The sequence below is a fragment of the Montipora foliosa genome, chromosome 7 (genome assembly GCF_036669935.1).
Source record: "Montipora foliosa isolate CH-2021 chromosome 7, ASM3666993v2, whole genome shotgun sequence".
NCBI lineage: Eukaryota > Metazoa > Cnidaria > Anthozoa > Scleractinia > Acroporidae > Montipora > Montipora foliosa.
In genome coordinates, this window is record NC_090875.1 from 42,346,848 (window position 1) to 42,362,113 (window position 15,266).

Consider the following 15,266-nt stretch of genomic DNA (forward strand, 5'->3'; position numbering starts at 1 on the left):
ACCAATTGACACAGAAACAACTGTGAAAAGACATTATCTGAAGGCCATCGAGTAAATATTCTCTCATACTTCTTTCTATTATCTCAAGAACATAAATGGACAGTTTTGTATTACTTTGCAGATTTCGAACTACATACTACATATTGTATTGACTGGTCATTGCTTCGATTATACGCTGCGCTTCTGATTCCAAACGGAATAAAGTTGTTTGAAACCGATAGCCTATTGAATATTGGTACACACCGATACAGTTTTAACTATATGAGCAGAAGTAGTAAATACCAAACCCTTTACATTTGGATTGTTACTTCCGTTTCAGAAATTGGCCTCCTGTTCTCACCGGCTCCAACCTTCCTCTTATCATACACCACTCTACTAGTTATTACACAGAAACAACAAAACCAACATGACACAATACCTCGTTGTTGCGCTTCCAACCTCTGTCGAAGTTCTGAAATAAAAAAAAAGGAACGGATATTGAAAACTTTATGCATTTATTATTACTCTTGATTCATCTTATTTACCTGATATTTGCTATACAGACAAATTTCTTGCGCTACGCAAGTCAGTTTCTACGTTGTCGTATCTTAAGGATTTCCTGAAAAGTTGCACTGTCTTGCTCAATATTTGGAAAAAGAAAACAACGTTAGAGGCAAACAATGAAATGGAATGCAGGAAATGCCAAGTGGCGCAGCTAATCTTTCGTGTACTATCCCACAACTATAACTAATTTAAGTAAATCTTCACTAACATGGAGTGTGGGTTGTATAACAGCCTGAGGAAAGCTTGGCATTTAAAGCACTCCACCTAAAAAATTGGGTATTCTATTTCATAATTCATCACAAAACGTGGTAATTGTAGTTATTACATCATTATTTCAATATATGAACCGAATTTGTCAAGTTTATATGTACCATTGGTATTAAAAGAAGCCGCAATCAGCACCAGCACTATTCATTCTCATCAAAAACCCAACTGATGTAAGTTCGTGACAAATCAAGCCATTTTTCATGTAATTATGATTTAGAAACCGATCCCAACATAAGTACTTCGCCTGTGATTGATTGGAGCGAGATTCATCAAGAATGTCCGTTCATAGTCTCTGTTGCATGCAGCGAAGTTCTGCCTTCACAGCGGCACCGTAATGCACAGAGTCCTGGTCCAGATAGGAAAACCCAAAGACAAAGATAGCCCTTAAGGATTGGGGCTGTTAACGTAAATTCTTGCATTCTCTTTTTTGAAAAATGGTCTTGTTTCCTTTTGTTTGAAAACCTAAATTGTCACTATTATGTAGAAAAACGACTGATTTGAGAAATAACGGGTCGAGGGTCTGGTCTTGTTTCCTTTCTGTGAGCCAGAGGACAGGAATGAACCATCAAGTGAGGAGGACTGCATGTCCCCGAGCGTTGCCAGGAAACAATAAATGTGTAAGTACACGACTCGCCTCTCTTTCATAGGGTAGCGTAGATTGTCCCAATATGCAAGAGGCACTCAACATAAATCCCTCTTGTCGAGAGTGCCATTTAAAAGACAACAGCTTTTCTTCAGTCCTGTTGTTCAGATTTAAGGACGGTGACTACTTATTCAAAGATATTTTACCCCGGTTTATGATTATGCAGGAAATGTAGATCTTAACAAGTTTTATCAAAATACAACAAGAAAATTGGGGGTAACCACGCATTTTTCAAAGATAATTCATGAATAATATTTAAAATACAAGGCAATGTATGGCGTTCTTTCTCAAATTGAAGCATAATTACCTCTCGAAAATGCATGGTAACCCCTAATTTTCTTTTCTGATACCGAGAGTACTTACTAAGATCTAATTTCTCCGGATAGTTTTAAACCGCGCAAAAATATCCTTGTATTAGTGAGCTCCACTGATAGGAAATACGAATATCTTGAGATTCGCAGAAGGTGCATTCATGTTAGCACTAGGAGTGAGCTGGCGCCGTAAGGTTTATATAGCCCATTTTTGGCTATAAGAACCCTACGGGGCATGTCCTTCTATGGGTCGATCCGAGGCTCTGGTGACGAGAATGAGCCAACAGTTGTTGGTCTCAAATGTTTGAGCAAATGCGCATGCACCACACTTTGCTGGGTTCCCCTGAAAGATTTTCACTTAATTAAAAATATAAGTAACAGAGAATTTTTGCGATCAGAACCATATAAGCAGAATCAACGAAGTGATTTGTTTATTCGAAGCTACTATTCGTGTTTTGTACAACGAAAGCGGTTGACAACGTCTGACTGAACTACGACAAAGTTATTACAGAATATATGCTGTCGGTCAAATTCGGTCTCAAGTTAAATCCGTTTTTACCTAAGTTAAATAGGTGATCCTCATTTTACCTGTAGGTTGAATATGCACTCTACCTAGTTTAGAGCAACTATCAACTCCTTCAAAAGGACTGAAAACACCTATACCTTACCTCAAGATCTGTCTTACGCATATCAAAACATATTATTAATGTTTCGTATCATCTTATCTGTTTCCGTAATCAGATACTTATCCATTCAGTTTCAACGTTACAACATAGTAAGGGAACAAGGAACTGCACTATGCACTTGCTAACCGGTACTCGAACTCGAACCCTCCAGATCTATAGTCCTGTGCCACTACACTACAACGACGAGCATGCTCAACCTAACACCGTTCTTTTCATTATTTTCTTTTATATAATAAGTCAATTGATATCCATGTAAAATAACCAAAACTAATCCTAACCTGACCCTAATTTCTCTCTAGGCTTAATTCAGGCTCCAAAAAAAGTTACTTCAATTCATCTGAGTGCGTATTCAACCTACAATACTCGTCACATTCACCATGGTAAACCGTCGGTGAGGTGAAAGATAAACAGTTCATTTCTTTAAAAAAACGATTCATCAAGGTGAACCATGCCGCAATAGCAGGAAATGTTAGGGACTTTTTTTTAAATTTCACATTTACAAACTAGTTTAGAGTACAACCTCGGGACAGGATGGCTCTTATGCCTGGAACCTCTTTGCCCCTTACATATCGAGCTAAAGTATGTCTTGTGAATCGCACGGTGAATCGTTGACAATCACTTCTCAATTTGCATACATAAAGTCAATTTTAATTTAATCATCCTGTAAATTCTTCTCGAGTTGGTGCCAGTTCCACTGGTGTATTATTAAATACACACCGAACCTCACGAGACGTCAGCGACCACACCTCTCTAGCTTTTTTTCCTTCGCTAACCGTTGTCACGCCTTCAAATGCCAACATCAGTACCAGTGCAAGGAAGATCGCCTTTATTTCGCTCGATTCTCATCTCGATAACAATTAAAGCCACCGATGTCATGTGTACGCTACGTTAATCAAAGTGCACTGTGTCAACTACTTTACATGGAAATGCGGTACACAGCGTATTGAAGATGTTCCTTTACACACCACATAGTATTTATAATTATTTGGCCTTCTAAAAAACTCTCCAACACATATTGCTTGATTGATTTCGAAAAGGCGTCAGTTATTGACAAAGGCACTTTAAGAACGAGAAAAACATTAGAAGCGTGGCATACCACAGTGACACCTAACGCAGATAACAATTCGTGCCCTTTACCTGGACAATACAACATTCTTTTTAACAAATATTCATAATTTTCTACATTCTCATCATTTTGCAATGTACGTTTTTATTTAAATTTTCTCATCGATTTCTTATCATTCATTTTACCCGTCGAAGACTGCAGTTCGGGCAGTCGAAAGCTCGTAGTTTTTAATCATTTTAGCCAGAGATCGTTTTTCAAATTTTAACTAAATATATCTAGGTAATCGCTAGTTGTTGTCCTTCAGTAGCATTTGGAGTAATGATTCAAAGTTCGAGGGAGGCCTAACACTACTGTGAAGTTTTTGTACCCAATTATTCCATCAGGGATCAACCCTAGTATTGGAATTGGGCCCACACGAGGACAGAGAAAAACTCTGACCAATGCTACTGAAGGACAACAACTAGCGATTACCTAAAATTAGGCTTGGGCCGAGCCAAATTTGTCCTTGTAAATAACATCTCACATACCCACGGCCAGCTCCCGTTCTGGCCTTGTAGCTCAGTCGGTAGAGCAGCGGTGATCTAATCCGAAGGACGTGGGTTCAAATCCTACCCTGGTCAGAGTTTTTCTCTGTCCTCGTGTGGGCCCAATTCCAATACTAGGGCTGATCCCTGATGGAATAATTGGGTACAAAAACTTCACAGTAGTGTTAGGCCTCCCTCGAACTTTGAATAAATATATCTAGTATTGTAGGTAAAATGAGGAGCACCAATTTAACCTAGGTAAAAACGAATTCAGCATGAGAACGGATTTTACCGGCAATATATACCATACTACATGTGTAATTATTAGCTTCTAAAATTTTAATCTTAGTCGTTGAAATCAGTGTAATTTTTGACGGTCGAACGAGACCAAAAGGCCCGTAGCTGGTTGTGGGATAAATAAGGACTTTTTTCCGGGTTTGACTAACTAAGAGCCTACTAATGGTAAGCCGTTTCATAGTCTTTTTTATTTTAATATCTGGTTTGTTAAGAAGTCAGTTTATACTACAGCAGACTCACTGACATATCCCTAATTAACGTCTTCACATCGAAGTCTCCTTTAAGTGCACTAAAAATTAATTTGTTGCGTGGTGGACTCCGACATGAATGAAGTCAAAATTAACGATATCAAAGCATACGACAAAGAGTGACCACATCTAGTAGCCCAGAAGGCCAAGCAGATCACCTGAAAGGTGCAATGGATGACTTAGTCTTTCCTTAAAGCTCAAGCTTAAAGCTTTCTTGAAGCAGTTTCGGATCCACTGGAACGTCATTGAAAGCTTCAGGCTAAATTTGCGAGCTAATGATTTGAATATGTTACAGCCCTGTCTTTCTAACGCAGAAACCAGAATATCATGGGCAGTGAGCCGTTCATGTCCCTAGCTATGTTGCTTGTATCGAGCGGACTGGTCAAGTAATTTGAAATACAAGGCAACTGGTTGAGATGAGCCTTTCATGACATCCGTTTCACTTTCCTCCGCGTTAAACATTTCAAGGTAAGGATCACTGTCAACGATCACGTTACCATCTCATCTTAGAATTTACCACTCTTTTGTTTCTTTCTTTTAGAATTAAACTTCACCATGTTAGCATTCTTAAATAAGAAAATCTTCTCGGAATCCTTGGATTTAGTCTTAACGAAAAATATTTTTGTGCCGTGGGAGCAATCCCTAATGGTCTGAATAAGTCACTTTAAAATATTGGTTTATGGGTAGGATCAGGGAATGTGCAAAAGACCGCATTACTAGGAACTGCAAGAATACTACGATGAGTTCTTGAGATTTGACAGATGGCCAGAATCTTGCCTTTCCCAAGTAAAGTTATAACTTCAATTAAACAGTTGGACATGAATTGTTTAAATATAAACTCGCCCTTGGATTGTAAAAATAACCCTTAACTTTCATTTGCAACGATTTAAAGAAGAGCCCATCTTGCTAAACAGGGCAGTCAAAAGCCCGAGAAACCAGTCCGAGCCCCAAACGCCTAAAGCCGAGTCCTAACTATATGGCTCCATCTGAGGTACAGAATACATGAAAGTCATGCCTTTGAACAGCAGAGAGACTGTTAAGTATTGAAATCGTTATCGAAATTAAAGCCTATGCGGGCTGCGTCCCCAGGAAATTTTGCCTACAATACTTAAATAACCCGGCACCCATTATTGATATTCCTAAGCCCTCTAGATTTTGATTTGCTCCTTGAGATTGTATTCTTTTTCTCCTGGTTTACTTTCCATATCCTACCATCTATCATTTTAGACACATACATTGCACTTGGGTTTTTTGTACCATGATGGCTGAAGCCGTGCGTTCGCGAGAGAGGTTTATTCGTTTACAGTGGTTATAGCTAACCATGGTTTGGTAACTTAACGTTAGTTTATAAATGAAGCTGTTTTCACATAAAGTACTAAGGTAACAAAAGGATATCTGACAGTTTACCCAGGAATTTAGTTTTTTGCGTGTAAATGGTAAAAGCACTGAGGAAATTCAGCTATTGTGGGCGAGAAGTCGAGGAATCTTAGATCTACGCCAAGGAAAATGTCAGTCGAATCTTTCAACACTGTTTGTTGTTATTAGGGAGACTGAGCGGCGCGTTTATGGTAAACGGCAAATGTTAAGCTGAAATTTGCATTTCACCTAAAGTCAAGGAACAAGGACACGCAACGAGCAAATTAAGCAAACTCCTTTGAGACACATTTCTAGGCTCCTTGTATATAGACTGTCCAGAGAGAATTATTTTGTTATTATTTTATTTTATTGTACTACATACGATACATGTTACATGATTTACACTTGTACTTACATCTTACACAATACTTGCACTACATTAACTTGCACTACATACGATACATGTTACAATACCATAACATTAGTCAAATGGAATTATAGTTGATCTGTTTACAACCTAATTGTTTACATTTTAATTGTTCGAGTCACTAATAAGAATTTTGTTTGTTACTTCCACTATGTAGGGTATTGGTTTTCTAGAATTTAATAGGTTGTTAAATAAATAGATAGCAAGAAAATAAAAATACAGAAGCTGAGAAGTAGAAGGACACAATGTAATTTTATAAGGACAGAAAAAATTTCCATTTGTTCCTAAATTCTTTCTCCTTATTACAAGTGACTGCAATATATTTCTCTGTATTAATTTTTTCGCGCACAAGTGGGGCAAAATCATCGAAATTGTACGTTATGGTATTTAAAGCGTTAACAAGCTATAAGAAATATTTACCTAAAATAATAAGATGGTTGAGGGCCAAACAGTAGTTGTGACAGCAAATAATTCCGAACATAACCTCTAGTTCTGACAGAAGCAGTTTCGTATTACTAGAGGTTGAGTACCACTCCTGGAATCCATCCCAAAAGGACTTTGCGTGCTTGCAGTTTACAAACAAATGCCACAGGGTCTGACACTGAGAAGGACAAAAGGCACAGAAGGGCGAGGCAACTTTTTTCATTTTATAAAACAAGCTATTCGTTGGTAAAATTCGGTGAATGATTTTGTATTGGAACATCGTCAATTTAATTTCTCTCGTGGCTTTGAATGGTAGGAGGTAGATTTTAGACAAGACACTTTTCTCGACGCCAGACGCTAAAAGTTTTTTCTCAGAAGTTGCTGGAGGTAGATCTTCAAGGTAAAGTAGGATACTGTATATTGCCTTACAGTGAACGGATTGAGGTGGGCGGCGTGACCGAGTCTTTGGAACATTCTTGCAATAGTTTCTTCCAATTTTGGGGAATAGAAGAGAGAATGCTATAATATTGTAAAAAGTTACATTTTACATTGAATTTACTGCAAAAAGAATTAAATGGGAGGAAATGGCCCTCACAGGAGTCAAAAAGATCCGAGCTTTGTTTTATTCCTGCCTGATACCAATGAGGAAAGAATACCATTTTCTTATTCACAGTTAAAAATCCGTTATTCCAGATTGGCTGCAAGAGAACCTCATTTTTATTTTTAGGTGTGGCCGTTGCGATGTCCTGCCAGTAGAAAATAATTTGTTTGTAGAAAGCAGGAAGATGGTTGTTTAGGTCAAGGAGATTATAATCATAATTACATTTAAACAGTTCTGTACCGCCAACATCGGCTAGCTGCAATTTAGGTATGTACTGCCATGGGGCAATTGAGTTAGAGCATAACCGTTTCACCCAATTTAACTTAAGCGCTTTGTCGAAGAGAGATAAATCCTTCATGTCCAGGCCACCAGCTGTTTTTTGCTTGATAAGGGTAGTTTTTTTTATTTTGGCGGGCTTGTGATCCCAAATAAAGTCGAACGTAATCTTGTCTACTTCTTCTACTTCTACTTCTTCTACTTCTTCTACTTCTTCTGACACTGCAGAAAAACACAAGTTTTGAAAGTGCTAATGTTTTAATTATATTTATCCTGCCAGCGATGGAGAGGTCTCTTTGGGACCACATATTCAATGTTTTCTTTAAAAATCCTAATTTGTCAAAAAAATGTTTCTTTTCAGACACCTCTAGATCATATGCAAAATGCGCGCCAAGCGCATAAACTGGCTCGGCTCTCAATTGGAGATCATGTATGGTGTCTTTTCTTTTACGCATAGAGGCAAGCCATAACATTTCAGATTTTGTTTGATTTAGTTTTAGACCAGAGCACCTTTCAAAAAGCGATAATAAATCAAATAACCTTGACAGTGACTGGGCATCAGAAAGAAGTACAGTTGTGTCGTCTGCATATTGCGAAAGTTTAACTTCATTATGTTCATCTATTGGAATACCTTTTATTTCTTTTGAGCGTCTAATACGTTGGGCGAAAAACTCAACAGCAATAACGAATAATGTGCCGGAAAGTGGGCAACCTTGACGCACCCCGCGTTCTAGATGAAAATGTTTTGAGGCGTATCCGTTATTCAGAACACAACTAGAGATATCTGTATAAAACACTTTTATCCATTGTCGGAGGTCAAGACCGAAATTAAACGTTTCGAGGCATCTATGAATAAAATTCCACTCAATCGAGTCAAACGCTTTCTCAAAATCCAAAAACACGGCTACCCCTGGAATATTCTTCGCTTTAGTGAAATGCATTGTATCTGCTATTAACCTAATACTTTCTCCAATGAACCTTCCTTTAACATATCCAGATTGACAGGGATGAATTAAGTTCGGCAAGATCTTCTCTAAGCGCAGAGAAATGGTCTTCGTCGCTATTTTATAGTCTACATTCAGTAAAGATACAGGCCGCCAGTTTTTTAAATATTCGGTATTCTTCTTCTTCTTCGGAATTAAGGAAATAATCCCTTGCCGTTCAGAGATAGAAAGAGTTCCGTTTCGAAAGGCGTAATTAAAGCTACTTACCATAAATGAACCGAGCAGGTTCCAAAAATAGCGATAGAATTCAGGCGTCAGCCCGTCCGTGCCCAGAGTTTTCTTGTTTTCCATAGCTTTTAATGCAAGCTCACACTCCTGAACCGACATGACACCTTCGCACGTTTTCGCGATTTCTTCTGATAATGCATTTTCTGTTTCAAAGAACTCATTGAAAGTTGAGCAGTTGGGGTCCATATTTCTTGATGTGTAAATCTCTTCGAAAAAGCGTTCTTCTTCCTCCAGGATGTCCTGCAGGTTTGTGATTTTTTCACCTTCATTATTAACTAAGGACGTTATATGTTTCTTTTTTTGGTTCCTTTTTTCTAAGTTATAAAAGTATTTACCATTCCTCTCACCATGCTCGTACAAACGCGCTCTACTACGCACGATTGTTCCTCGTGTTTTAATACCCGAAATTTTGGAAAGCTTGAATTTTATTCTCTCCAGCTGAGTCTTAAGAGAATCGCTGTATGACGCCTGGAGTTTGATTTGCAATCTCATCATTTCTGACAAAAGAATTGATTCTTCGTGACGTTTTCGTTTAGCTTTCTTCTTTGAAAAAGTTATTGTAAAAGGACGAATGTCCATTTTAATCATTTCCCAGTACAACCCTTTCTCGTTGACTTGTTCATGCTTTTTTGCAAACATTGGAATTTTAAATGTTAACAGTTCCACGTAATTAGTATCTGACAGTAAGGAGTTGTTAAACTTCCAAAACCCTCGCCCTCGAGGGAGTTCACTTTCGTTTAAAGACATGGAGAGAGCGACGGCGGAGTGATCTGAATAAATGGTTGGAAGTATTTTGCAATCCTTTACGTGATCTTTTTGCTGCTTTGAAATAAAGAAGTAGTCAAGTCTACACTGTATTTTCATTGACGGGTTAGCCCATGTAAAGCCTGGTTGATCTGGATTCTTGAAACGCCAGGAATCACGTAAATTATGTGTTTTGATTAACGACTGAAGCTGGTCGAGACAGGCTTTTTTGCTATCTATCGGTCTACCGCCTTTTTTGTCTGAAGTGCTAATTGTACAGTTAAAATCACCTCCCAGCACCAAAATAGTCTCGGCTAAAGTACAACTGCCAGAATTATCCGCATTAATTTTTTGGAAGTCAACGTCAAGACGTGGTTTCAATAAAATCATGACCCCTCTACTATGAGAGGAGCCATGACTAGACACGATTTTGCCTCCCCATTCTGTTTCTCATCTTTTGATGGATTCCGGCGAGGAATAAGTTTCTTGCAACTATCCGATTGCTGTTGGTGCAACCAACGAAAAACTTGTCTTCGCTTTCTCGAACCGTTTAGCCCTCTAACGTTAAGTGATAACAGTTTATACATTTGATTTCTAATAACAGGATAGACGGGGTATCCAAGAAATAATGAAAATAGTTTTTTTAGAATTATGCTCACAGTGCGGTTGATATTTGTGGCGAGACTTGATTCTTATTACCTCGTTAGCATCGAAACAAAGTTGATCAACATAACAGGAGAGAAAGCTAAAACGAAAGCACATGCGGAAACACATACAGAAACACATAACTATTACAGACTTACCTAAAGCTTTGTACAGCATTTTGACTGGATATAGAAAGTGGTAACCTGCACCTCTCAAGTAGGTGGTTCCGTAGAAAAAAATAAATAAATAAATAAACTAAACTGCATTCTAACTTTCATTTTAGCTTAATTGTCCATTAAACGCCCATAGAAACAAAATTGAGATGTTTCTTCACCACGGTAAAGAGCACCGTCGATGATCAACTTTTCAACGTTGAAGTATGCATTTTTCTTCTCGAGCTTGGCCGCCTTTAGTATCGGATATAACAACTTTCTTACCTCGTCAAGTTCTTTAGGAAAATCGTCGGATATTCCAAATCCGGTACCAGTTGGGAGATTTTTTATGAAAGATTTAATAAAAAATTTATCTTGAAAATCCGTCAGCCTAACTATGATCGGTCTTGGTTTAAGACTTCGCCCATTTGATTGTGAATGGCGCGACGTAATTCTGTGAACTCTGTCAAAATGAATGTTTTTTTCGTCGACTGGAAGAATCTTTAGCTTCGTACGCATGAATCCTCTTAGGGCGAGTTCAGTGTCATTGTTTGTTTCGTTTTCACGTTCCTTTATTCCAAAGAACTTCAAGTTTCCTCTACGACTGTGACATTCGAGTTAAACATGTCGGCGGTGCAGCTCTTTGATTTCATGCTCGATGCGTTGGCTAGAAGTGTTAGCTGCTTCTTGCTTAAGATTAACACCATCAACGAGGGCTCTTATGTCTTCTATCTCTGCTTGCGAGTTTTCCAAACTCGTTTGGAGGGCTTTATTTTCTTCTTCAAGAAGAGTAATCCTCTGTTTATAATTTTCCAGCTCGGGCAGTATAGCTAATAGCGTGTTGAGTTTCTCTTCAATACCGGAAAGCCTCGAGTTTGTAGCCTCGAGGCACTTCTTGCATCCATGCTTGTGATGTTGGTGGGACGCGTCTTCCTCATCCGGTTGCGAGCTTCCCTCTCTTGTTCGTTTCCTACCCTTCTCCGTGGTTCCCTTTTTCTTCGATGATTCGTCAGGCATTTCAAATAGACGTAACTGTATATTTTAACCATCACTGAGGCTGCTTACACTTTCTAGCAAAAACATCAACTATTTACTAGTGAAACACATGTTTTTAGTGAAAAGAAACCGGTCAAAAACGCGGCTTTTTAGCTATTAATAACATTACGTTACAAATATTCGAGCCCAGAAGAAGACACGCCTTACCGTGATGAGCCAAATGAGCCAAGTACATAGTGTCTGCTAAGATTCTTTATGAGTAACAGAAAAATTGACAAAAGTTCAGGAGTCTAGCAACTCTATACTGGATTTTCTGGAGTTTTTCTGATAGTCGTTTCTCTCCATATTCCCACACACAGCTGGAATAGCCAAATTAGGGAACGATAAGAGCTTTATACAAGATCATCTCTTGTTTGAAACGGTACAGTCGGACTTATACGCTTTAAACCGACAAGCCTGTCGATATCCTCTTTGGAAGATCCTCCCAGATAACAGGCAGGTAGCCGTGGCAACGCTGATCTCTACGGAGAAAAGGCTCCTCAAGAACCCTCAGCACGCCAAAATTTACGATATCGCAAATAAAAGATATGGTTGCAAGGGATGTTGCTCGTAAACTCAGTAAAGAAGAACAAAAAAGTTGCAAAGGCCCTATACATTAGATCTCGCATCATGAAGTTCTAAAAACAGATTCGAAGTCTACACCGGTTAGAATAGTGTTCACTATTAGCGCTAAGTACATGGGCCAAGTACTTAATGAATATTGGGCAAAAGGTCCAGATGTACTCAACAATCTAGTGGGAGTATTAATACGGTTTAGGGAGAACCAAGTAGCATTGATGGGTGATATCAGGAAGATGTACCATACCGTGAAGACGAAGCCAACAGATCAGCACACCCACCGATTCTTGTGGTGAGATATGGACACGACAAGAGACCCAGATACATATATCATACAAAGAGTATCATTTCGTGATAAGCCATCAAGCATCATTGCTGCAGTAGCCCTAAGAAAAACCGCTGAGATGGTAAGAGAAAAGTATCCGCCAGCTGCACAAATTATCCAAGGTAATACTTACATGGATGACATCATTGACAGCACTGAGGACCTACAAACAGCGCAAACAATTGCCAGCGATATTGAGAATTTGATTAACAAGGGTGGATCCCAAGTCAAGGGCTGGATATTTTCAGATGATCCTATAAATCAAGACAAAACGGCTATACCTAGTGAGCCAAATACATCGACAGAGAAAATCCTCGGAATAATCTGGAATCCAGTTAAGGATTACTTATGCTTTGAAGTTAAACTAAACTTTTCACGTAAGAAACACAAGTTGCGCACCGAAACAGATTTAAAGACTAATCCGTTCCCCTACGAAATTCCAGGACAGCTAACGAAACGCATTATTCTTTCACAAGTTAACAGCATCCACGATCCGCTCGGATTAGCAGGCCCTTTCACAGTGAGAGCGAAAGTAATGATGCGTCAGATATGGGCAGGCGACATCAAGATGAACTGGGACGATCCTATCCCGGAGGAGAATAAGCGAGATTGGATAATGTTCTTCAAAGAACTACGTGACATGGACAATGTCAAATTTAAGAGATGCATGAAGCCACGTGATAGAGTCGGAGATCCTATATTGATTATCTTTAGCGATGGATCCAGCCAAGCCTTCGGCGCATGTGCTTACGTAAGATGGGAACTAAAAAGTGGCCTGTTTAAAAGTAGCCTGATTCTGTCCAAGAAAAGTCTTGCCCCGATTAAGAAGATGTCTATTGATCGCATAGAGCTACGCGGAGCAATAATTAGCAAACGACTAAAAGTTCTCGTACAACAGTAGTGCAGATATCATTTCCAGAGATTCTACCATATCGTTGATTCACAAATAGTGCATGCTATGATTCAAAAGGATTCCTATGGTTTCAACACCTTTGCCGCGACACTCAAAAGGGAAATTCAAGAAGACACTGACCCTAAAGATTGGTACTGAGTCGAGAGCGTATATAACATTGCCGATTGGTTAACGAGAGGCAAGAAACCGAGCGAGCTTGGTTTTGGTAGTAGTTGGCAGGATGGACCCACATTCCTTAACCAACCCGAGAGTGTATGGCCAATAAGTCGTAATTACGCTGAACAACAATTACCGGACATGATGAAAACCGTAAGAATTGCGACTACAGTTATAAAGGACGATATAGTAGCCAGAATTAACATAAACAATTATTCCAACTATAAGAGATTGCTACGGGTGACAGCGCGAGTTTTATCGATGTATCACACAGATCCGAAACCTACATTCTTTTAATGTCAAAAGGGAACCCACTACAAAGGATCTCATGAAGGCTGAAGAGCTGTGGATCAAAGAAGCTCAGAGGAACATGCAGGAAGAACTCAAAGCAGGAAAATACAAACGTCTAAGCCCTCGCCTACGTAAAGATGGAATATATGTCGTGGGAGGTCGTGCCACCAGTTGGATGGAAATGAGTTACAACAAAAGTGAAGTTATATTATTACCTTACGAGCATCGCTTCTCCCGTCTCTACGCAGAACATGTCCATAGCAGGGGACATTACGGAGTATCAACAACTGCCAGTAAAATTCGCTCCAAATTCTGGATTACAAAGTTACTTAAGATGATGAAATCAATCAAACACAACTGTATAATATGCAGAAAGCTTGATAAAAAAACAAAAAATACTAAATGAGCAAGCAATGGGTGAACTTCCAGAGGAGAGACTCAAGCCTTCTCCAGCCTGGCATTGCACAGCTATTGACTTGTTTGGTCCCTTCAAGACTAAAGATGAAGTAAGAAAACGAACGACAGGAAAAGCGTATGGAGTTATCTTCAACTGCTTAGGAGCACCTTAGCTAGTTGTAGCTAATGAAGAACTGAAAAGTGTTACCAAAGGATGGGACTGGGAAGAATTAAAAGCATTCGGAACCATAGAAGGCTTCCAGTGGGAATTCACAACAGCTGATGCTCCTTGGCAAAACTGAGTTTCGGAGGCTCTTGTGAAATCAATCAAAAGAGCTATTACCGCAAATCGCAATCTTGATTAATGAGAGACCCACTGGTAGACATCCAACATTACCCGATGATGGAACATATTTATGTCCCAAGGACCTTTTATTAGGAAGATCAACTGCCAGAGTGCCCAGTGGACCTTTCAAAATTACATCCAACCCGCAACATCGATTTGCATTCATTCAAGGCATCCTTAACAACTTTTGGAAAAATGGACAAGATATTACTTTCCCAGCCTTATTATGAGACAAAAATGGCACACTGCACGACGAAATATGATTGTTGGATACATCGTCTTGATGCAAGACTCAAACCAAATTAGGGGACAGTGGTAACTTTGTAGAGCGTCAAAAATTTACCCAAGGAAAGACGGAAAAGTTCGTAAGGTTGAGGTTCAGCACAAGAATCCCAAGCCAGGTGAACCTGTGACTAAATGCGATGGGAGAGGTTATGTCACTGTTGAGCGAGCTGTCCACCGACTCATAGTATTACTGCCAGAAGAGGACAATAAAGACAAATCAAACTGATCGATTGTTGACTCTAATCATTAACTCAAAATCTGTAATTTTTTTTTGAGCGGGAGGGTGTGTCGTTCGAGACTAACGCTAATGATTTAATCACTGTAATATGAAGATTCTAAACTTATAAACGTTTACGTCACAGTAGCTCGTTAGATTGTGAACATTTTCGTTGTAAGCGGAAGCAGATCGAGAAGCCACCGGGTCACTATGCATTTGATATTTCAGACCTTGTTTCTGCTTTGTAATTATTACTTATAATGACGTCCCTATTTCTTAGAT

At 39.1% G+C, this 15,266-nt stretch overlaps 2 protein-coding genes across 2 annotated transcripts in view; one reads left to right on the top strand and one right to left on the bottom strand.

Annotated features, from left to right (window-relative positions):
- The window catches only part of LOC138009546 (uncharacterized), a 57,436-nt gene extending 50,537 nt beyond the window's left edge, over positions 1 to 6,899 (bottom strand). Inside the window, exons 1-2 of the mRNA XM_068856616.1 lie at positions 6,789 to 6,899; positions 419 to 451 (exon numbers count right to left, since the gene is read on the bottom strand). Of these exons, the coding sequence (XP_068712717.1) occupies positions 419 to 451; positions 6,789 to 6,849 (94 nt within the window). The 5' untranslated portion in view covers positions 6,850 to 6,899. The remainder of the gene's footprint in view (positions 1 to 418; positions 452 to 6,788) is intronic.
- A 5,455-nt stretch (positions 6,900 to 12,354) lies between these two features.
- On the top strand, positions 12,355 to 13,281 carry LOC138010273 (uncharacterized). The gene has a single exon (XM_068857206.1). The coding sequence runs from the start codon at positions 12,355 to 12,357 to the stop codon at positions 13,279 to 13,281; it is 927 nt and encodes a 308-aa protein (XP_068713307.1).
- The last annotated feature ends 1,985 nt before the right edge of the window (positions 13,282 to 15,266 follow it).